This window comes from Chrysemys picta, chromosome 8 (assembly GCF_011386835.1).
Source record: "Chrysemys picta bellii isolate R12L10 chromosome 8, ASM1138683v2, whole genome shotgun sequence".
Classification (NCBI taxonomy): domain Eukaryota; kingdom Metazoa; phylum Chordata; order Testudines; family Emydidae; genus Chrysemys; species Chrysemys picta.
This window is the reverse complement of record NC_088798.1, coordinates 99,503,830-99,528,092: the sequence shown is the minus strand read 5'-3', so window position 1 is coordinate 99,528,092 and position 24,263 is coordinate 99,503,830. Positions and strand designations below refer to the sequence as shown.

Below are 24,263 nucleotides of genomic sequence, written 5' to 3'. Positions count from 1 at the left end.
TCCACACAGTTTTGTCAAAGTGCTGTCTTCACTAGACTCTTACTGTCCCAGTGGTGGGTATGTCATGAGCAGAGTCTGACATTCCATGTTCAATTGTCCCAGACTACAGAGTAGAGACTCCCAAACTTGCGCTCAGTAATGAACAAACTGCAGTAATAGTGCGTCACTGAGCACTTTTTTACAAATATGTTCTTACTGGTATGGTATTGTAACTTTAATTCTTCTTCGAGTAGTATACCTAGGGTGCTCGACTTCAGGTGCACGTGTGCCTCTCGCGCCCTTGATTGGAGATTTTCCATTAGCAGTGTCCATTTGGCCTGTGCACGCACTCTATACTACCTTGTGCTGCACACCGAGGGTTTGTAGAGTTGTGCTGGCAAACCACCCTCAGTCCCTTCTCTACCGCCTCAGCCTGAGACAAACCTGTAGCATGTCTGCCTTTTATAAGCTTAGCGTGTTCTACAGTTGTTGTTTTAGTTAGTTCAGTGTTTCTAGTTAGTGTTAGTATAGAATTAGTTAGATAGTAGTGAGGGGTTTGGGTTTTTTCACCCTTTTTTCAGAAAGCCTATTTGGCCTGGCTGGGTATGCCTGGCTCACCAGGTTTCAAATGCTGCCTCTTGTCAGGAGGCTCTCCTGGTCAGCGACAGCCACTCGAAGTGTATCCATTTGCTTCGGAGAGTCCCATATCGCCCAACCTCTCAAATTTAGCATGGAAGAATCAGGAGACCAAATGGAGGATGGAACACTCCCTTCGACCTGCTTCCAAGTCAAGTCAAAAGACACTTCCCCCACCCCCCATACATCTGTGTCCGGACAGATCCAGCACCCCTTCGACCTCAGCCCAGTTTCCCCTAAGAGGGGGAAGACAGCAGAGGACTCAGGGAACGCTCCGAAGAAGAGGAGCTCTGTCTCCCACCAGAAGGAGTCGGCTGCCAAAAGGCCCTGATCTTCCAGTCACATTATGGTGTCAGAGACCTTGACCTCTCAGCTCAATACCCTGGTGGCAAAGGACTCTTCCTCTGGTTCTGGTGGGGCTGGGAGATCCCGGAGCGCTTCAGGGAGGCATTGCTCCAGCAGGCCCCCAGTACTGTTTGTGTAGGACAGGGAGGCCCAGGAAATACTCCTCTAGAATGGCATAGTCTACATCAGATTTACCATCAGTGCCTTCTTACTTGGCACCGTAAGGACCAGGAAAATCAAAGCACCAGACACCTTCAAGCCCAGCACCTACATGCTCCAGATCAATGGTACTGTCTACCCCAACTGTTGCATTGGTACCAACCCACTCGAAACTGCAGGAATTTTATTACTCCAGGTACTTGTCAATTTTAGATGAGCTGGAGTCCCCACTGCTTATGGGTGCCAAACAACTCTCGGTACTGAGATCCCGGTCTCCAGATTACCATTGTTCTTGGTATCACAAGATTCTCTGACTTTTTTCTCCTACCCCATCCCCCGCCCCCCCGGAAAACATTGAGGAGAATGAAGGAGACATTCAGTCAGTCTCCTCGTTATCAGGGCAGGGGTCTCCTCTATCTCCATGCAGGAACCCGTACTTTGACAAGGATCCTCAAGCACAACAGAAACGGTGAGATCAGCCCTGAGTGTAATCCCCTCTTCTAGATGCCCCCCACCCCCAATAGCCTTACTGGGATCTTTGGGCGGCATATTGGCAATAATTTGCCAAACCTCCAGCTTCATTGCACTGAGAGGCTGGGGTCTCCTATACCATGCCCACAACACAAGGAGACCTTTGAAGAATAGGAGACTAGGGTGGATATGGAGGCCACCCCGCAACTCCTGTTTCATCCTTGTGTCTGGAAAAGTCAATCATGCCTCCACTACCATTGATGGCTGATGATTTTCGTCAGTTCCAGGACCTTTTGAAAAGGGTGTCTGACACCCTTCAGATACCTCTTGAGGTTAAAGACTCACAACACAGGCTCCTGGACATTCTGCAGTCAGCAACACCCAGCCAGGTTGCATTACCTGCTAATGAAGTGCTCCTCCATCCAATGATGACTATGTGGCAAACTCTTTTCACCATCCCGCCAACTTGCAAATAGGTGGATAAGAAATATTATGTCCCTCCCAGGGACTCAGAATTTTTGTTTTCCAACCCCTCACCTATTTCCCTGATAGTGGATGTTGTAAATTAGAGGGGCAAACTGCATTACTGTACATTACTTACAATAAGGATCAGAAGAGGTTAGATCTCTTTTGGCTGAAAGGCTTACTCATCCGTGACCCTCCAATTTCAGATCTCAAACTATCAGGTGATCATGGCCAAGTCTGACTTCATGTATTACAAGAAGTTTGCTGCCTTTATTGAACATCTTACATATGAGCATAGAGAATGCTTTCAGGCCATCATCACAGAGGCTCAGTTATCAGCCAGAACCTCTCTCCAAGGGTCCTTAGATGCCGCAGATACTGCCGCCAGATCCCTCTCCACAGGGCTAAGGGTGTCATGGCTCCAGCTGTTGAAGTTCCTGAGAGAGGATCAGAATACTGTTGAGGACCTCCTGTTTGATGGTCAGAAGTGCTTCTTGGGGATTACAGATGAGTCCCGACACACACTGAAGGACCCCAGGGCCATGTTGAAGTCTTTGGATATATAAACAGCTAAGAACAAGAGGAGATTTTGCAGGTTTCTAACTGCTCAGAGATCACGTCTGGCCCAGTTGTCTGGATTTCACTGGGCCGCCAAATCCACTAGAAAGAAATAAAGATTGCAGAGGAAGAGAGCTCCTCACCCTCCTTCACTGAGTACCCAATCATCACAACAATTTTGACAGGTCGGTCAAGGGTTTGATTCCTCACCTCTAGCTGGCAAGCTGCAAACTTCACTGACCTTCCCACTTTTGGAGACTGCGTTTCCCATTTCTAACAGGCTTGTCAGTGTATTACAACAGACAAGTGGGCCCTGAAGGTTTTAACATTGGGCTACACCTTCCACTTTATGTCCCTCCCTCCCTGCCACTCCCCTTCCCCCTCCCTCTTCAACGAACCCTCTAATGAGACACTACTGAGTCAAGAAGTGCATTCTCTCCTTCATTTAGGAGCGATAGCACCTGTCCCATCCCCTCACAGGGGGAAAAGGTTTTACTTGAAGTATTTTCTCATGCCCAAGGATGAAGGCTGGAGACCGATCTCAGATCTAAGATGACTGAACAAATTAGTGAAGTCTCAGAAGTTCAGGATGGTGACTCTGGCAGCTATAATTCCTTCTCTAGAGGCAGGAGATTCGTTTTCAGCCCTCAACATACAGGACACCTATTTCCATATAGTGATTCACCCAGCTCACAAGAAATACAGACATTTTATCATAGGCCAGGAGCATTTTCAATACTAGGTAATTCCCTTTGCCCTCAGCTTGCCCCTTCGGCTACAAGGTGTTCTCAAAGGTTCTAGTGGTAGTAGCTGCTTTCCTTTAGTTGTTCTGTATCTCAACAGCTGGCTACTTAAGGGCCAATTTTACAAAGCAGTGCTGACCTCCACCCAGGCAGCTCTTACTCTCTTCCAGGACTTGGGTCTCCAGCTGAATGTAAAAAAAAAATCTCTTCGCTCTGGTACAGATAATGCAATTTTTAGGGGTATACTTTGATTCATTGGCACCCAGACCCTTCCTTTCCATGGGCAGATTCATAACCTTGGCAAATCTGGTCGTGACAATTCAAGGAAATTCCTGATCCACAGTAAGGAACTGTTTACAGTTGACAACTTTCACCTTTGTAACAAGATTTTGCCTTTTGCTGCTTTCAGGGCTGGTTCAGAAGGATCTATTGCTCAACTAGAGACAGCTTGGACAAACAGGTCACGGTTCCCCTCCAGAAGAACAACTCCCTAGTCTGGTGGAAAAATCAGCTCCATGTCTGCACGGCCATTGCTTTCATCCACCCAGCTCCAGCAGTAACTGTGACAGACACATCACTTTAGGGTGGGGAGCACACCTCCAAACCCTCACAACTCAGGGCAGATGATCACCTAAGGAAACTGGTCTCCATATCAACCTGTTGGAACTCAAAGCAGTCAGGAACGCCTGTCTTCAGTTGCTGCCACTCATCAGGGGCAAATCAATCAGGATCGTGACAGGCAATGTGGCTTGCATGTTCTGTATCAACAAACAAGGAAGAGTAAGATCTCCTTCCATGTTCATTGAAGCTATAAAGTTATGGAACTGGTTCAGATCTCAGCCATTTACCTTCCTGAAGCCCAGAATATCACAGTTGATATGCTCAGCAGGTGCTTCTCCCAGGACTATGAATGGGCATTGGACTAAAATCCTTCATGGGGTACTCCAAAGGTGGAGACTTCCAGAGGTGGACCTATTCGTCACATTCAAAAACAAGAATTATCCCGTTCTGCTCCAGAGGAGGCCTAGGTCACCATGCTTTGGAGACTGCTTTTCTCCTTCCCTGGATGAAGAGCCTGTTCTCCAACACCACTAATACAAAAAGTGATTAACAAGATTAGACAGGGCAAAGACAGGACTATCCTTATAGTACTGACCTGGTTAAGACAGGCTTGGTATCTTTCCCTGCTTCACCCATGTGTCCAGCTGGCATTCAAGCTTCTTACCATCTCTCATCTGGTCTCCCAGGATGCAGGTCGCATGCTTCACACAAACCTAGGGGTCCTCCACCTCTGCACATGGCTTCTAGATGGTTCACAGAATTAGAATCCACCTGCTTGATAGGAGAACAACAGGTATGACTAAACATTAGAAGGGAGTCAACTTGAATTAGTTACCTTCAGAAATGGAAAAGATTCAACCACTAGTGTTACCATCACCGTCTTGTGCCTGAATTCTCTTCACTGTCAGTCATCTTGGGTTACCTGCTGGACTTGAAGAAATCAGTGTTATCAACTGGCTCTATTAGGGTTCATATTGCTGCGATATCGGCATTTCATCACCCACTAGAAGGGTTTTCCATATTTGCTCACCGTATGTCCTCAAGATTTATTAAAGGTTTAGGGAACCTGCAGCCTGCTCCTTGCTTCATTTATGAAGACAGCCTTTCTAGTAGCTATCACATCAACTAGCAGGATTGGGGAGATTGGGGCTGGCTGGCAGACCCTCCATTTATGATATTTTTTAAGGACAAGGTCTCTTTATGGCTGCACCCAAAATTCTCACCTACAGTGTTGTCAATTCACATCTTCACTGATCTCTATTCATATACCAGTATTTTTCCCAAACCACATAAAACTCAGCAGGAGACCTCCTTTCATATTTTAGATGTGAGACGGGCATTGGCCTTTTATCTAGATTGGGCCAAATAATTTCAGGAATCACCTACCCTGTTTGTCTCATCACAGAGAGACCCAACGGGTCTATGATATCTACACAGAGGCTGGATCTCTGTGTGTATTGTCACTTGCTGCGATGAAGCTGGTGCTCTACCTCCCCAATGGATAATAGCACACTCTATCAGTTCAGGCAACTTCTGCAGCTTTGGTCAACAACATTCCAGTGTCTGAAATATGCAGAGCTACTACATGGGCCTCAGTGCCTGCTTTTTCTAAACACTGTGTTTTGGTCCACATCATCAGATCTGATGTGGGGCTTGGTACTGCTGTACGTCTTCAATCTTCAACTTAATTCCTAAGCCCCCTCCTCTCTGTGGTGCTGCTGCTTGGGAGTCACCTGAGGTGGAGCAACCGTAGAGATGCTACTCGAAGAAAAAGAAGAAGAGGTTACCTTTTGCAGTAGCTGTGGTTCTTTGAGATGTGTCCGCCTCTGGGTGTTCCACTACTGACCCACCTTCCCTTCGGCTTTGTTGGACATTGAGATAGAGAAGGAACTGAGGGCGGTTCACCCACACAGCTCTGCGTACCTTTGGTGCATGGCACGAGGTTGTATCAAGCGCATATGGGGGCCGAATGGCCATTGCTAATGTAAAATCTCCAGTCAAGGCTCAAGAGGTACATTGTGCATCGGCAGTGGGGCACCCATGGGGACTCACATCTCGAAGAACCACAGTTGTGGCACAAGGTGTATGTTTCTTATTTGAGCATGACTTATGATTTAATGAACACTTAATATGCCTTGCTCAAAACATGTTGCTAGACGTTAAAACTATATTGCCTGAGATTCACTTGATAGTTTCATTTTTAAAGAACTTAAGACATAAATGTGAGGTTAATCTCCCGATGCCTGTGCTAATTGATTTCCATCACCCTGATACATACCAATGATAAATCCTCCTAATACTGATGGCTTTGGGATGTCTAAAATACAGCCCTGTGCGGGTATAGTTCACAGGCTGCAAGCAGTTTCTTTTTAGAAAAATATTTAACTAAAAGAAAAAGTAGAGCCCCTAAAAATATTCCACTGGATTGCAGCACTAGCATGCACCATAAACACCGCAAATATACAGATAGAGTCTTACATTTACTCAGTGATGCTACTTCACCAGCCCTTCTACCAATTTAACGCAGTCCTGGACAAATAAACATTTAAGCTACTAAGGTGCAGATCATGATGTCTGCTTCTGTGACTGAAAAGGAAAGACTGGCAGTGTCATTGGAAATAAATGCCCGATTTCTCCAAAACATCTTCACACTTAATGGATTAAGCAAAGAAGGGGAGACCCATTAAAACCACCATGTACTCTGTTAAAAGTCCTGGCCTATCTAAAGAATTCCTGGTTCAACTTGATGCATAAGAAGTCGTGAGAGTATCTTTGAGCCAGGAGTTCAAGGTGGAATGGTTTATCCTTTATCATGTCAGTGCAGGAATTTCAAACAATTCTGAACATAAAACATACACTGTATAAGCTCATTAACAAGAACATTGACTTCCTTTCCATATACAGAACAATGTTTGAGTCTTGTGTTTGAAATTGATTCTTTGTTGGACCAATAACCCCTTTTATGACCTGCACTTTATTTTGCGTATTTATTTGCAGTGATGCTATCTCCATCTGTGTTGCAAAGCTTACTTTTCTGCAGCTTCTCTGATTTCCCAGCTGTCCTGTTATTTCCCACCTCATGCTTTTCTTTTCAGCTGAACCTTATTCACAGTGAAATCAGTAATTTAGCCGGCTTTGAGGTGGAGGCCATTATCAATCCTACCAATGCTGACATTGACCTTAAAGATGACCTAGGTAAATGGGGAATGGGTTGACACAACTAATGGTCACATGAAAATTATGGAACCCAGAATTTATTCTCCTGGACTTCATGCATTAAAACAAAACTTCAAATTCTTAAGTGCTCAAGAAAGTAGAACCCGGAAAATTCAGTTAAGAAGCATGATTTGCACCAAATTTAAATACTTGTATATTAATGATTAGTGATTGTCTTCAAGTTGATTGCAATTAAAATAAGAAGTCATCTAAATTCCTTTCCATAATGCTCATAATTGACTGTTAGCTACTTTGAGGGGGGGTTCTTATGTGGATTCATTAAGGATAAAAATATTCTTTGTCAGATTACTTTCAAAATAAGCAGTTTCTCCATTCTACCTGCAATCCCTTGTTTTCAAAGTAGACACAGAAATTCGTAAAGAGGGATGATCAAATAATCCCCCAAATTGGCTTTCTGCCTTGATTTCATGTTTAATTCAATCAACTGGTTTGTATGTTTTCATTAGTCTTCAATCACCCCTCTCCATCACCTTCATATTCAGTTGAAAACCAATACTGATTTTATAGCAGCATAAAACTTGAAAATATAGTACAGTGTACGGTGTATTGCTTTTATGGCTTCCACTCGGTTTCAAATAAAATATTACCCTTCAGCAGAAGTCTGTCTACTAAAAAAAAAGTACTGATCTAGATGCACTTCATGTAATACTATTTTTAATACCTGTTTTATACCTGTTCTTTTTTATTACTTTTCAGATTTCCTTAATGGAACAGTAAATTTGATTCCATTTTCACTGCATTTTATACATGAATATATCTGTGTAAATTACCAAGACAAAGATACAAGGAAGCTGAGTCTAAGTCAGTGTTCATCTAATTATATAAAAGTGTGTGTGTATATATAATATTTATACTTCACTTGTTCAAAAAAACCACACAAATAAATGGACTACCAGAGGGAAAATGTTACATCACGCACGTATTTTTAAAAATGTAAAAAAAGCTTTAAAATCTAACTTAATTAGATGGATAAAATGTGGATTTTCAAAAAAATTACTCAGCTCTATTTTTAAAAGGACAACTCTGCCTGAAAATATTTCCCCCCCACATGAAGGTTACTTTCTTTTTAGAAGCTGACAACATGATGAAAATTGCAAATTTAGAAGTGACAGCAATGGTGGCAAAAAATGGAGAAACTAATTATTTTGTTTGACTTGATGATCCAGAATTTCTTTTTAAACAGATACCATATTTTAGTGTCATGCTCTGTGGGGTGCTGGTATTAGAGGTTTCTGCAAAGTGAAATGGGGTTTTAGATGGTTTTAAAACTTTCAAAATGATCTCATGTGATTGCTCTGACTTGTCATCCAAACATTTATTTAACCATGTCATACTCAACATTCCTCCTCCTCTTCTCCACACACCCTTCTTTACACAGACTTGCACACACTACTCAGAATACTCTCTTGGCCCGAGGTTTGGAGATGTAAAGGTAGGAAAACATGGACGTTGGTACATGTGTAAATGTAGAGCCTGTCCTCGGTCTCTGTCCAACGTGGTTGATATACATTTGTTTACCTGTTGTAGTTGCAAGTTGTACAGGCTGACATTGCCACGATCGACAGTGATGCTGTCGTTCACCCGACAAACTCTGACTTCTACACCGGTGGTGAAGTAGGTAATGGAAAGTTCAGTGCTGCAGAGTTTGTATGTGTGTGCATGGTCAATCAGCAGCAACAAGCTTGTCCAAGCTATGCAGATCTGCATTCCTTTCTCGCTTCCAGCAGTCCTGACTGATCGTAAAAACAAGCGAGTAAATGCAAAGTCATTGGACAGCTCTGACTTGCATAGTCAGATCAGACTTTTAAAAGCAAAGTTATAGAACGCACAACCAAAACCAAAGTGCAAGAAACAGAGGCGCAGTGCTCATGTGTGCCCAATTAAAGAGTACTAGAGGATTGTTTGTTTTGGCTATGTAAATGCCTAGACTTGAATAAAGTTGGGCCAGACCCCTCAGATTTCTGACTTAGATCCAGTTTCCCCACTCCTCACCAAGTGTGAGGTGTTCACATCTGACATCCTGGGGGTAGCCTGTCTGGAATTTCTAAACTCAGACGCTCAGTCATATGGTCACATTTTACATATAGCCCAATTGTATTTGTGGCTCTCATAAGCTGTTTCTGTATTCTCATGTACACTTGCATAGACATGCTAGACCAAAGAGAGAATGCAGGGGGGGCAGAATGACTCAAGGAGTTCCATTTAATTTTTTATTTTTAAGATTCATTAAGATGTGTAACTCATTATTTTTAATCACATAATTCCCTGAGAAGCACCTTGTATCTCAATGATTTTAAAGCATTTCTCAAATTTTAGAATAGAGATGTAGACAGAGGAGGGAGCAAGAAAGTATTAGGTCGTACTGAAACTGCCTGGAAAACTTAAGGTAGAATGGAATTATCCAAACTGGAACTTGGAGTGAACATTAAGATTGCTGCTAAGAGTAGCAACCTACTCTTATAATAGGAGTCGACAACAGGGATCACAGCCTCATTTTACCACTGAACTTAACTGCACAGGGCCCCTTAATGCCTGGGATGTTATTTCATTATTGGCTTCAAGGGAAGAGTGGCTCCTACAGGATCAGCCCTTCCTACAACACCTTGGATTTTCCTGAAAGACCTCTCTTCCAAGCAACATCCAGACAAACCCAATTCTGCATAGCTTATTAGAGCAGCAGAGACAGCACCCTGAACTGGTGCAGCTGTAGACGAGCTGGCTAAAGGAAATTACACAGAAGCCTCAAAAATAAAATACAAGAATATTCTGTATTTGAATAATATGCTTCTAAAGTCTATAAGGTTCAGCTAGCTAATGTACTCGTCTCTTACTTTTTGAAGAGATGCTTTTGAAACTAGTGGACAAAGAAACTTCTATGAAAAATGCACTGATCATGCTTTCATGTATGTTCTAATGACATCTGACTGCTGGAAGAAAGAATAAAAATGCACAAATGCTTAGCTTCCGATTATTAACTTTTACCATCCTTCTAACAATTAAATGTACTGTGGGTTTATCCTGAACATTTTACAAGCCTAAATTTCTGCTTAGGCTGTTTTTCAACACTGATACCCATGCCTGCTTGGAAAGCATGAGATAATGACCTTACTCTCATGGAAGTAACACATATTTATGCCTGTGAGTAAATAAGCCACTAATCTTGAAGCTGTGAAGCAAGACTTTCACCAAGAACCTTACTAATGTAGTGGTAAAAATGCCCTTTTCTAGATACAGCTCATAATTGCACAAGAAGGTAGTGAAGTATAATGCAAAAATTAAAACTTCACTATCAGTTAAAAAGGCTGAATTTAATTTAGGAATAAATGCAGAAATTAGTGTTGATCTGTATGAAATACTTTTTCTTTTCACCACATCTGCAAGAAGATAAGTATTTGGATTGTTACATGAAAAGTGAAACCCCGATTTAAAAAAAATTGATGTTATAGATTTTGTTTTCACAGTAAATGAATCTTCATCAGAAGGGGTGGAAGCTCCATTTCTTGACACAATTAAAACTAATCTAGACAAAATGCCATTACATATACAACAATGCTATAATGGCAGAGTGCTGTCACTCCGTGTCACTCAGTGACAGCATATCCCTTTTCTCTCTGTAGATTCTCTGTGGTTGTGCTAGAGGGTACATGGTCCCTGCACAGTGTGTGCCCCAGTTCTGGTCAAATTCACTAACAGCCCCAAATGGGGTATTTCTGGGTGAGGTGAAAGCTCATTTTCCTTCATCCCTTTACGCTTTAGAGTGGCTGCACAGTGGGCAGCGCTAGCTAGGCCTGTTAAATAGCAAATGGCACCCCCTCCATCCTTCCAGCCCTATCAAGATATGTTTTTCAAAGGCATAATACTTCTAAGCACCTCTACTCAGGTGGTGCAACTCCCCCATATCCCCCGTTGGCTCAGACTTAAGACTTCTCCTGATTCTCCAACTATAGCTATAAAAATGTGCCATTTGGAACATCGCTAATGGATGTGCAGGTAACTTCTGAGCTATCATGGAGGTAATCTGGAAAGTTGCACTCATTTGTGAAAACGACCCTAGACTAAAATATTTAGGTGTAAAGTTGAGATGTTTACTGTGAAGAATTTAAACCCTGAACTGATTTGGGGTTCATACTAGGACAAAATGCCAAAGGTCTGATTTTGCAGTCCGTACTTGGACAAAATGCCCAGTGTCCGTCAGTTATGGCGAAAGAGCACAGGATGCATACTTTCTAAAATTATTAGCATCCAAATGCAGTAGAATAAACTGCATTTAACAAAAGCAGAGTCGAAACGTCAGTAGACAACAGTTACTTAACAAACTTTTAATATTAATTTTGGAAGACCTCTAATGATGTCCAAGAAAAGCAGAGTGCTGCAGTGCTGTTAGCTCTTAGAATTGTAGCCCTGTTTAGCAAAATGAATCTCGTCGGAGGGTCTCTGCTTCACCGAGCATACAATATGTGCATTTCCATCAGAAAATGCAGTTTTCCCCTCCCAGTCAGTAACATGAATGGGCTTCACCAAATAAATGTGTAACTCTACTACAGTTTCCAATTCTGATTTATTTATGTTTTTAAATCCGTTTTCAAAGTAATATCACAAATCAGAAACTTGGATACCACTTCTTACTTTGCCTATCTTCTAATAAATGTGCACAGTGCTAAATGGTTGGGGGTGCTTAAGTAGTTAGGGAAATGTTTTCTTGGGCTATTTTTATATTAATATATGAAACTAGAGCTGCAAAATAAGATCTAAACCATTTCGTGTTGGACTGCCTTTGTAGACTGCACCTTTTGTTGCCCTGAAACACTGCACAGCTCTCTTCCTCCCAGAGCGGCAGTGTCCAGCTCCTTAGCAGTAGTTAGCGAAGTTCATTGGAGGAGTATGTTCCTTAGAGATTCTCCTTATTTCTGAGGCTCTTCCTCTTGGTTAAAGGTGGCTCTACAAGCTGGGCAGTTGCCAAGTAAAGCAGCCCGCTGCACTCACGAGACTGTTTCATTCCTGGTGCCACCTGTTGGGGTCAGGGATCAAGATCAGGTGAGTTTCAAGTTCTTATTGTGGCAAATTGCTCTTTAAAACAAGTTATAAGAGAAAGGGGAACTGAATCCTAGGGGTAGAATTATGAACCATCAGTCACCATTAAACTAGCCCATGAAACACAGCACGGTACCAGGAACTATGTGGTATGGAGGCAACTAGGAATGTCACCACACATGTTGACATTGAAATCAGAATATGAGTGTTAGAGAAGGGATACAAATGCGAGGTCCTGGTGGGATTTATTTTTAAATGACTAGTTAACTCCAAAGTCCCAAAAGGTTTAGATCTTACTTTGCAGTCCCCAAAAAGATGTTTGGGCAGTAAAATCTAGGCTATATGACCACCTAAAACAATGAATCACATGTCTGCTTTAGCAACTCAGGGACAGACGGATAAACTAAAACATGTCTTTGTTCAGGGAGCACTTTGGAGAAGAAAGGTGGCAAAGAATTTGTGGAGGCCATCATTGAACTTCGCAAAAAGAATGGGCCATTGGACGTAGCAGGAGGTGAGGCTTAAATCTCTGAAAATGGACGAATAGAACGTCTGCATGTGTTGTGATTTCTAGTTGACTTTCGTTTTGGTTTTATTGTATATTGTGTATAAATCAGTCACAAACAGACCTATTTGAACATAACACTTGCATGGGTTTCTCTCGTATATTGATGTGTGTGATTGATAGCGTATGCCTGTATACATGTGTATCTATATACTTAAAGATAGTATTCTTGCTCTTTAAGGCCTCAGTCCAGCAAAGCACTTAAGCATGTGATAAGCACATGCTTAACTTTAAACACATTTTCAATTCCATCCTTATTCATCAAAGCACATACTTACATCCGATTGACCTTAACGAAACTTGAGCACATGCTTAAAGTTAAGCATCTGCTTAAGGGTGGTGTTGACTCGGGACCGAAGTCATCTGTATAAATGTGATTCTTTCAAACAGTTTATGAATTTTTCATGCCCAGTTATCAATATCTCAGTAATAGGAAAAAATCTCGCATATGGGCAATAAAGTTTGATGAATTGCAAAATGTAATATTAGGCCATCTGTAAAATTGTTGATATATGTTGTGAATAAAGAATTCTGATTCTGCCATCTGTGTTTACACTGTAAAAATAAATACAGTGCATGCAGTTTACTAAATGAATACTGACTACAACTAGGACAGAATTTATGACTTGGGGTCTGACAGGAAAAATTATCACTGTTTATGTCTGCTGTTTATCTTCACTTTTTTTCTTTCAAGTTGCTCAGTTTTTATCATGTCACACTCACTACTCTGTCCTCATTTGTCCAAACTTGAAAATGGAGACGTACATTTAAACATAATGCTCACTTTGTTACTAATGGGTCTTGTTTCATGAAAATTATAGAATGAACTGTTCCCATATTCTTGATTGACTACAGTACTCTAGAGTATTCCTTATTGCTGTATAAACCCAGCCACACTGGGCTCAGCATAGTATCTGAGACTGAAGGGAAAAGTGGCTCTCAGTCACAAATCCACTTCCCCAATCCTGGGACCAGCTGGGCAGCCTGGGCTCTGTGAGGCCAGCAAAAACTGCCGCCTCCAGTTTATGACCAGTTTATGAGAATAGTGGGCTCCAATCATGCCCCCAGCATTCCCTGGACATTTCCCCTATCTCTGGGGATTCCTGTTCCATAGTGGAGACTAAACCATGGTTATCTTCCTGGAGCGTAGCTGTAACCGTAGCAGAATTCTGCACACAGACCTTGTATGTTTTATAGAAAACTGTAAAATACTTCCTCTTTCAAAGCACTTTAATTTGAAATAAGTGACAATTGCTTTGAATAATTAACAGTTGTCCTCCAGAGTCCCCATAGTTCCATCAGAAGGCTCTCTCCATTTCAGAGACAGTAAAACTAGTGAGGCATGTCGGCACAGTATTTTCCTCTTGCCGTTTGAAGGTATTACAAGTGAAGAGAGGTGCTGAACTGGTCACATCAGAGTCGCACGATACATAAAATTCCACTGACTAGAGATGTGTCAGCTGGCTTTATTAGATTTTTCTTGGATTTATGATGTATTCTGAATCTGCCAACTTTTTAGAGCTAATTATGACAAAATTGCCTCGCACTGAGGTTATTCAATATGTTGAGCATCTGTAGGCCCCAAAGTGCACAAATGCTTGTGCTTCCATTGCCCCTTAGAATTTACCCCGCTGCAGTCAGAATTCCACATGCCAAGGTCTATTTTCTCTTTTTTTGCGGCACCTACAGGATAATATCCATATGTGATAACATGGCTCCAGGAGTTATTGTATGGAGTTGTTTTTACAATATGGCCACCATATTGTAATAACAGAGTGCTCCATAAACATTCCAGCATGGAAGAGAGAATTTCTTGCCAAGAGGAGCATTTGCAGGTCTGATAGTTAGAAGCAAGCTCCCATTTCGTACCCACAATTTTGTGGGCACAGATCGCTTCAGCCACAGATGCAATTAGATGTCTGTCTGACTGTGAACTCCTATTCAAGTTTGTATTGTGTGACTAACTTTGTACTTGAGCCTATGAATAGGCATTTTTTTAATGAACCAAAGTAAGTAACATTAAATTCTTGTATTTTCCATCACTGAACTGCGGGTGCAGAATAGAGACACAATCTGGCCCTGAGCTCCCTGGTATGCACGTAGTCTGCTCCCTTCTCTGCACCCAATCAGCTGTGCAGAGGAAGGTGAGAGGTGGTGAGGCTATAGCCCTGCCCTCGTGGGAGATTTGTGCTCCCAAGTCACAGGAACCATCTCTGCACTCGCAGAGCCTGGAGACTGATTGTCACTAGTCCATTTGTGGGGTGTCCTTGTGTCCCTTGCACATCAGTGCCAGGGTTGAGGTGCCATGATATAATTAGCATATAAAATGCCCTCTTCCATTCCCTGGCACACACAAGGTCATGTCTTCTGATATATAAAAACAATAAATCAAATGCTGTAAATCCATAAATCCATACTGGACAGTTGTCTCATTAAATAATGAAAGAGGTAAACTAGAAAACAGCATTGTATCAGTCATCAAGGGTGAGGTGATGCATGCGACCGAGAAATTTTAAAGTAACATCAGTCCAAAACTCTCTCTTGAAATTAGACAAAATAGACTCACTCATACTAAATCAGAAACAGAGTGCCGCATTGGCAGGGGATAAAAGAAAACAGTTGTATAATTACTGTAGCTTTTCCTGTCGATTTATAGATGCATCATAATCTTTGCATTTGATGTCATTTGGTCTGCAGTCTAATCAAAAGCTGGCTCAACAAATTGTATATTAACACCAAACCTCTAAAGATCACAGAGGTAGTTAATCTGAGACTGGAACAACATCCTGGCACATACTGTAACTTGACAGTAACATTACAATAAAACTACAGCGGCCCTGTAACAGTTTTATACTCCAACAGACAACCCAACTTTGTAACATATTATCTGATAAAATGAGAAGAAAGTTGCAATAAAGTGCCCACTTCAAATTTATGTCTCCTCTAAATTGCCAGCGATAGATTTTGTTCTCTATTCATTGAGGTCTATTATAGTTGTAATTTACAAATTACTCCAACAAAACGTAGTAGCAAATGTAAAACAGTCTATGTAATCATGTTATCTCTTCAGGCTATTTGATTTGTATGATAAAGGATCCACTGGGATTATAGCAGTGACTGTCAGCTGTTTACAGTTTTAATCACACTTCCACATATGTACTTTTTTAATCCTGACAAGATGAAAGCAATTAAATTTCCCTTTCTGTTTCTTACTAGCTGTTGTCAGTGCAGGCCATGGACTGCCTGCTAAATTTGTGATTCACTGTAATAGCCCGGGTTGGGGTTCAGACAAATGTGAGGAGCTGCTGGAAAAGACAGTGAAGAACTGCTTGGCTCTGGCAGATGAAAAGAAGCTGAAGTCAATTGCATTTCCTTCAATTGGCAGTGGCAGGTAAGGTTGTCATGCAAACCTATTACCTAACTTGGTGTGGGTCAGATTTTCTAATGCAATCCTACGTCCTCCAGTCCTTACTTGGGCATAACTCCCATTGCGGCAATATTGATTTATTCTTGTTCACCCACTCAATTCAGATCTCTTTAATGAAATTGCCCCTTGCTTGTAGACTAGTTCAACCAGTAAATCCCAATTGAAATACTCTAGTGAATCATAGCTCAGACTTGAGCAGGTTTAACAATAATCCCTGCAGAATCATAAAGTACACAAATACGTTCAAGTGAATAAAATGCATTTTTATGAGTGCATTAAAATATTTTAAATTAACACATTTTAATAATCTAACAAAAACTTGAAAAATAAACATGAAGAAAAGGAATCTATCTTACCAAGATTTAGTGTGTAGTTAGCCCCACTGCGAATATGTCGTATGATAGCAACAAGACTTGGCTTAGTGTTAGTCTAAGTATCGGCGGTCAAACACTTAGGGTATGTCTACATGGCAATAAAACACCGGAGGCCAGCCCATGCCAGCTGATTCGTGCTCCTGGGCTCAGGATGTGAGGCTATACAATTTCATTGTAGATTTTTGGGGTGGGCTGGAGCCCAGGCTCTGGGACTCTCCCCCTTAGCCCCAACCCCCCCCAAGGGGCTCTATTTCAGTGGGGAATTGATTCCTGTATATCCTTCATACAGTGTAAAGTACTGTTGGATCCTTTGGAATAATTTGCACTATAAAATGTAAATTATCCCTATCATTTTTATTGAAACAGAAGGGATATACGTCATACCAGGTTTAAAAATACAAGTTAATAGCTCATACAGAAAGAATGTTGGCATATGTCACTTTAAGAGCATGTAACATTATGCAGCTTCAAGGAGACTTTTTGTGAAGAACAATGTTTATGCAAAGTGTACTGCTCGACATGGCAGTCCTTACAAAACAGAACATGGTATATTTTTTTCTCAACTGGAGGACTTACAGAAGCTGTTGTTACAAGGAGAGTATTGCTGTTGAATAGAATGAAATCCCAAATAATCATTCAATTGTGAGCCTGTCTGACTGATGGACAAGATTTTGGGGTATATTCTCTTGGTATGGGCATGTAATTCTCACTGAAGCCAATGAGAATGTTGGGGATTGCAGCCTTCAGAACATGGAAGATATAAATACTTAGGTGTTTTCTTTAATTCAAGTGGGTAACAAGCGGAATGTAATTAATTTCTATGAAGGAGAATATATTCATTCTGTCTCTACTGTTGTTTTATAAAGTAAAAAGTTTTTTTTTTTTTAAATAAATAAAGCTTTTAAGGACAACAGACGCCAAAGGCCGCACATGCACACAGCTGTTCTGGTACGGACATCTGCCAAACAGACATCACTCAATAAACCCACGTAAACGGCTTCATTCTCTTTTATGGCTGAGGAATGGGATTATGTGAGGGCAGTTACAATAAATCATTTTGTGCTTCAGGGGGGAAATAAAATCGCTTGCTTGTAGCAGTCAGATGCTCAGCTAGGGCCAACCTTCAGAGAGCACAAGTCAGGGGGTGCTGTGCAAAGGTGGCTTAAAGCTCACTGTAGCATGGCCCTGGGGAGAACCACGAGGGAGAGAAGTTCACTAGAGGTTCAGTGTGAATACAAAGTCACCCCCTCTGAATGGGGTTTTATTTCAGGGGCTCTGACTTTAATCTGTATTGACACCAGTTTGGGAAAAATCTCAAACTGCAGTTTTACAAGAATTAAGCTCAAAATAAAATAATGCAATGCTATACAAGTAATTCCTGTTTTCCCTGAAAGCCCTTAAGCTGGTCTCTGGTCAGCACCTCACTCCCCAGGTCTCTCTTTGCTCTTTCTAACATGTTGACCCTAAATAAACTCCCTCGCATCTAGTCAGCTTGCAGACGTGAATGCCTCCCTGGTTATTATTATTTATTTGTATTACCCTAGCACTTACAAGCTCCAGTCATGGATCGGGACCCATAGTGCTAGGCACCGTACAAACACCAAACAAAACAGTCCCTGCCCCCAAGAATTTAAGTCTAAGTAGAGTTTACAATCTAATCCTGGAGCTCTCTTAATCCTGGGAATTAAGCCCCCAGAGCCCTGCCTGTATTCTCTCTTGGCATCTAATTGGGACACCATTGCGGTGGGGTGCAGCAGGATCCCTGGGGCGTGCCAAAAATTGTACACCCTATCACACTCCTTTGCTCCTGGGACTAGACTGCATAAGTCCCCCTACTGTACTCCTGTAGTAGAAACAGCCTGAAGTCCCCTCTAATTTATATCCGTCTGAAACATCCACAAGGGACCAGAGAGAGAGCTGGGGAATGGTGGAGTACAGAGGCCTACTGGCCGCATGCCCTGTTCTTTGCTAAGCCAGCAGCAGGTGAGGGTATAAGAGCTCCTATGACAGCTGTGCACCACCATTGGGTTGTTCCTACATAGAGATGCGCCTCACTAGGACAGCTAAACTAGCTTAGGAAACCTGCTCTGATAAGAGGGGAACAACATGTGCAATTTCATGTCATCAGTTTTGAAATATCCCAGGCTTACTACAGGCAGCTTGTCCAATATCCCATTATATACAGTACAACCACACAGTGTCAGAATATATTTTATGATAAGGTGTTATGTGTAATATGTGGAACATGGCACAAGCAACTGCCTTGTCTTCTGGCTTTCCTACTTCTTCCAGCATATAATAAGAGGAAGAATAAAACAGTATTTATTGGCCAGATTCAATGTAGGTATAATCCAATGCTAAATGATGTAGCACCTGTTAATGCCACGGGTGAATATGGCCCTATATCTTCAAAGTGCTGGACAAACACTAACTAATTCCCAACACTGTTGTGCAGTTTGTAAGTAAGGAGTAATATTCCCTTGTATTACTAGTAGGTGAGTATCTCAGTAACACCAATACTACAATTAGGCTTGGAAGGATTAGATTTTTATTGGTAAATATCGATAACCTTCGATTTCACCCTAGACACACAAACCGACAAAAATAATTTGCATTGATGGTAATTGAAATTTATAGATAAGTGGAATAAGAAAAATGCTGCTTGAGAACTTCTTAGAGTTTGATTTAAGGCTAGTTACTTGGTATATTTTGACAAAATATACAAAATCTAATTCTGCCAAGCCTAACTATAACATAAGCATTCTCTTTGCTTAAATGCAAGAGTGGCTTTAAAAAAAACAAACCTTTCCTTTGCTATGTAAAACTTTCTTGGTGGGGAAAAAACAACCTTGTTTCCTTAGAGCCTGATCCTATTCTCATTAAAGTCAGTGGCAAAATTTTTAATGGTGCAAGTTTTTGACCCTTTCCTAATATTTTCCAAAAGGCAAAAGTAATTTAAGAGCCTAAATCATTGAAAGTCAGTGGGCAATTTTGAATATTTTAGCCATTGTCTTTTTCCATGTACCAAGTACTGTTGTTCCCTATAATGCACGTCTTGTACAACAGAAAGCAGGCTCTGTGGCTACTAGTCACTGACGTTCCACAGACTTCTTATTTTTATTCCAGTGCCGCTTAGCGGCCCCAGCCAGTGTCCATGTTCCAAAGCTCTGATGTGCTAGGCACTATGCAGACACAGAGCAAGAGACAAAACCCTTGTCTAAATAGACCACGGTGGCCAAAGGCAGGGAAGAGAAGTGGGTACAGAGAGGTGAAGTGACTTGCCCAGTGGGCACCCAGCGGCTCAGTGGCAGAGCCACCCCTGACTCTCAGTTCAGTGGCCTGTCCACTAGATATGCTGCCTCCACACAATCCATCTACCCTCTCTTTAGCAACCACAATAAATGAGGGCCTTATAACTACCTAAGTGCCTCAATCTTTAATCTGCCTGTCAGGAAACGAAGTAATGCAGCTGTAGATGCTTTTCCCAGAAGTGGCAATAACTTCATGGTGGCAGCTGTGGGGCTGACGGTTAGGAATGAGAGGAGGCCCAGATGTTTCTCTGAAACCAAACCGTCAGAATGAAGGAACCCTAACTTTTGTACTCAAAGGCCCCTGCTCCCTCCAGGAATGTTGTGGGCCCACCCACACCTCTCCAGTAATCAGGATAGGACAGATACCTTCATAATCACCAAGGCCCATGACCTGCCATAATCTGTACTGCCTCCCCCTTTTGTGGCCATGAATGGGGTTCCTTTGGCTTTACAGTCTCTCTGGTTCCAGTGGGGAAGGGCAAAAAGACGCTGAGATAGGAGGTGGAGAGTTCTTTTTGCAAGCTCTCATTCCTCCAGCGCTGTACCCCAGATCGATGGTATGCAAGGATGAGAGGTGGGTAGTTGGCTCTTTGCAACAGATCAGTGTTTCTACACAGTGCGTTGAGCTTTTGTGTAGGCAGCCTATGTGGCCTTCCAAGTCTGCAGAGCCCAGAAGGTCACAGAGACATTCTCCTGGGTTGGGCCAATTGTTTCCAGTGGAGCTTAAAATGTGAGTGGCTTTTTGTATATATTTCCCAATACAAGATATGCAAAAGACTTGTCACATATTATCAGTTCAGCCAACATTCAGATCTGTTATCCGACTGCTGAAATGTAACTAGATGGTTGCATTTTTATTGTATTTTATTTTTTGAGACAGGAGATTTTACAAGATTTTTATAGAGCCAAATGGCTGTCATAAAACAGATTGGGTTGAACTGGAATCCAGATATATGGAAGAGGATGTGACCCGGAGTGGGGCAAAACATTTGTTTGAAATCTGTAGGAAAATTCTAGTGTAAAAGTATTGAACACCTGTGGCTGGTCAGTATAATTTTTTACAGTTTCCTGTGTCGTGTAAATCTTTAAAAATACTTCCTCCGTTCCATTCAGCTCCTTTCTTTACTTCTTCATTTCTTCTGTCACCTGTCTCACCTGATTAATCCAGCTGCTGCATAGTTACTATGCACAACTGTTTACATTAGGAGACTGTGGACCAAATTCAACAAACTTGATGCAGAAGGTTCCAATTACCTTGGCTTCAGCCGGCCAAGCCCCTTTTCTCTACTTGGGTGACTCTCTGATAGGCAAAAGTTTTGTTGCTGCTTTCCATGAGTTTTCTGAAAACTGGGCATTTTCAGCCCTGCTACTACTGTGAGGCTTTGGCTACACTTACTCGCTAGTTCGGCGGCTGGCAATCGAACTTCTGGGTTCGACTTATCGCGTCTAGTCTGGACGCGATAAGTCGAACCCGGAAGTGCTCGCCGTCGACTGCGGTACTCCAGCTCGCCGAGAGGAGTACCGCGGAGTCGACGGGGGAGCCTGCCTGCCGGGTGTGGACCAAGGTAAGTTCGAACTAAGGTACGTCGACTTCAGCTACGTTATTCATGTAGCTGAAGTTGCGTACCTTAGTTCGAATTAGGGGGGTAGTGTAGACCAAGCCTAAGTATAGAATTTAGGAGACGAGATAAGAGGTAATGTTTAATTTAGGTGAACAAGTCTCTCGCATTTATGCCCTTCTCCCATTGTGTAACTTACATGGCCTTATCTCTGAATTTCAGAGAGGCCTCATTAGGCCTCCTGTTTGGCAAGCAAAAAGTATAGTAAGTATCCTTTATACCACTTAAACATCAGTCTGTGAAATTCTCACAAGGGACTGGGAGTCACAACTACAAGGTTCTATTCCTGGGCCTGCAAATATCTTTATACACGAACAGCTTTGCTCAAGTCCTTTGGTGTCTGTGTGACTCAGTGTACCCATCTGTTAAATGGAGATAATAAATAACTTCACTGGGGTCTTGTGAGGCTTAATTCATTAACGTGTGTAGAGAGATTCAAGATCTTTGGATGAAAGTGCAAAGGATTATTGTTTTATGAGTATTTTCCTCCACAAACGTATTTTTAATTACCAGTGCATTTGAGCTCTATGTCTCAATAGCTAAAAAACTGTTAAAACCTGAATTCCATTTGGAACTCACACACTGTTACTTTGGAGGTTTAATTACCACACTACATACAAGAGATTTCCCAGATATTGTTTGCAAGCTGCATGGCTAGTCTATCGAAAGCTTTCTGTGCAAGTCCTTCTTTTCTTTTCTTTCTTTCTCTCCCCTAGAAATGGCTTCCCGAAGCAAACTGCTGCCCAGCTGATCCTGAAAGCCATCTCCAGCTACTTTGTGTCGACAATGTCCTCTTCAATCAAGACAGTGTACTTTGTGCTCTTTGACAGTGAGAGTATAGGGATTTATGTGCAGGAAATGGCCAAACTAGATGCTAACTAAGCCTAGAAAGCTACAATACCAGCCCTCCTACCTATTCTCCCCACCCCCCGTCCCCAGTCCTTAACTCATTGTGAGGCAGAGCACCCCTTATTTTAAATTTTGCTCATATAGGGGAATAAAGGTTTTTTTTGTTGTTGTTGGTTTTCTTTGGTTGGTTTTTTACTTTCTAAAATGTTTTTATGTTGGCACTGATGATAGTTGGCATTACTGCTGTTAATGCACTGTATTCCAGGCATCGTCTGATTTTTAGTGTAATCTAGGAGATTTTATAATTTTATTTTAATGAAGTATGGATTGATGCAGAAAGTTGTTAGCAGTCTGTAGTCTTTTACTTGTGGAAGAAACCGGCAGATCCTATTTTGTAACTGTGTTGTGGTGCTTTATCAATACATCGCGTGGCGTTCCTTTCATTTAAAAAAAAAAAAAAAAAAAAAAAGAACACATGCTACAAAACTAATTTGTTTGTTTATTGTCTTAATGATGAATCTGGGGGGGGAAACAAAACAAAAAAACTCTGTTGTCCTTAATTATATTTGCAATTTGGAATTTGTGTGAATTGATTTAGTAAAATGTTTGAACTGTTACGGTTGGTGTGTTTGAATTATTTTTTAATCCTTTGTTTGATACACCTTGACGGTTTGGGGGGATGGAATGGGTGATAAAATGCACTGGACTTCCATCCAGAATCCAAACCAGAATACTTCAAACCTGGTGCCCAGAAGTGCTGCATTCCTGCAGTTCCCATTGACTTAACTGCACCTTGGAAAATGAGGCCTTTGTCAACTGAAATAAGCGATCTCATTTTCTGGTAGGTGCTTCAAAAGTCACCCATGCAGTACCTGACTTCATTGTTTTTTAGCTTAAAAGTCAATAGATATTTAGTTATCAATAATATTTCATCCAAAGCATGCTGTTATAATTTTTTTGAAGCCCCCACACTGTTCCCCTGTGTTTTGAAGGTAGGTGGGTAATTTGTTAATAATTGGTACTGGATTATAAAAATCAATATATAGGATCCAAATTAGCTCCCGAGAGCTAATACTAGCCTGTTTTATGTAAAGGGTTTTGTGTTTCCCAAATACAAATGAATCCTTGTATTATTAGTCCAGTTTGCATTTGGTTGCCATACTGTTCACACAGCCCAAATCGGATCCTGTAAATACAGTCTTACTTTACAGCAGTCACTTGTTTGTACTTTGGGGGTGGGGGGAAGTTTCAAAAGTTATAGGAAACCTACACTATATTTCATAGGACTGCTAGCCCTTGTTCAGAAGTTTTGCCTTTGAAACCTTGTGCTCATTCCGTCTGTCTTCTAGACAGAAAATGCATGTTTACTCTTGTTCAGAGAATTATATTTGCTGATGAATCCGATTCCTTCAAATTCATTCTGGTCTGATCCAAAAGCCCATTGATTGAATGACTTTTACTGACTTCAGAAAACTCAGAATCCAATCCTGTTCAGAATCTGATTTTGTGTAATTATCAGATACGTCTGATTTATGGTCACGTGACCTCTGTTGAGATTGTTTGTCACTGTGTGCTTGTAATTCTGATTATATAGAAGTGTTACAAGGTGCAGGAAGAATAGATAAGTTTTCAAATAAGAAATTATTAAGCAATAACAGCCTCAGTGGGGCTGTTTGTGATTTTTTTGAGGGAAGGGGGGTGGAGGGAGGGAATAAAGTAGATAATAATTTGGGCCAGAGAGAGAGAGAGTTGAAAGTTTAGTTGTCTTTTATCTTTCCTTAAGAGTGTCATGCCACACATTCTTAAAGGAAAAAGATTGAACGTGGAAGTGAAAAAATCACTTAGAATGGTATAGGATTTAAATAAAATGTTTTACTTACTGCAGTCACATTAGAATCTAATCACTATGAATTCTAGAACTGCATTTTGCACA

General features: G+C 41.5%; 1 protein-coding gene across 6 annotated transcripts in view; it reads left to right on the top strand.

Moving 5' to 3' along the window:
- Positions 1 to 22,947, top strand: part of LOC101931070 (core histone macro-H2A.1) — a 72,048-nt gene extending 49,101 nt beyond the window's left edge. For 4 of the 6 annotated variants that reach the window (XM_065555034.1, XM_065555033.1, XM_005309435.5 and 1 more), the window contains exons 6-9: positions 7,013 to 7,112; positions 12,610 to 12,699; positions 15,967 to 16,141; positions 22,198 to 22,947. In XM_065555034.1, the coding sequence (XP_065411106.1) occupies positions 7,013 to 7,112; positions 12,610 to 12,699; positions 15,967 to 16,141; positions 22,198 to 22,363 (531 nt within the window). In that variant the 3' untranslated portion in view covers positions 22,364 to 22,947. Of the gene's footprint in view, positions 1 to 7,012; positions 7,113 to 8,681; positions 8,773 to 12,609; positions 12,700 to 15,966; positions 16,142 to 22,197 lie in introns of all 6 variants that reach the window. The other 2 variants (XM_005309438.5, XM_005309437.5) reach the window with 1 other exon arrangement.
- The last annotated feature ends 1,316 nt before the right edge of the window (positions 22,948 to 24,263 follow it).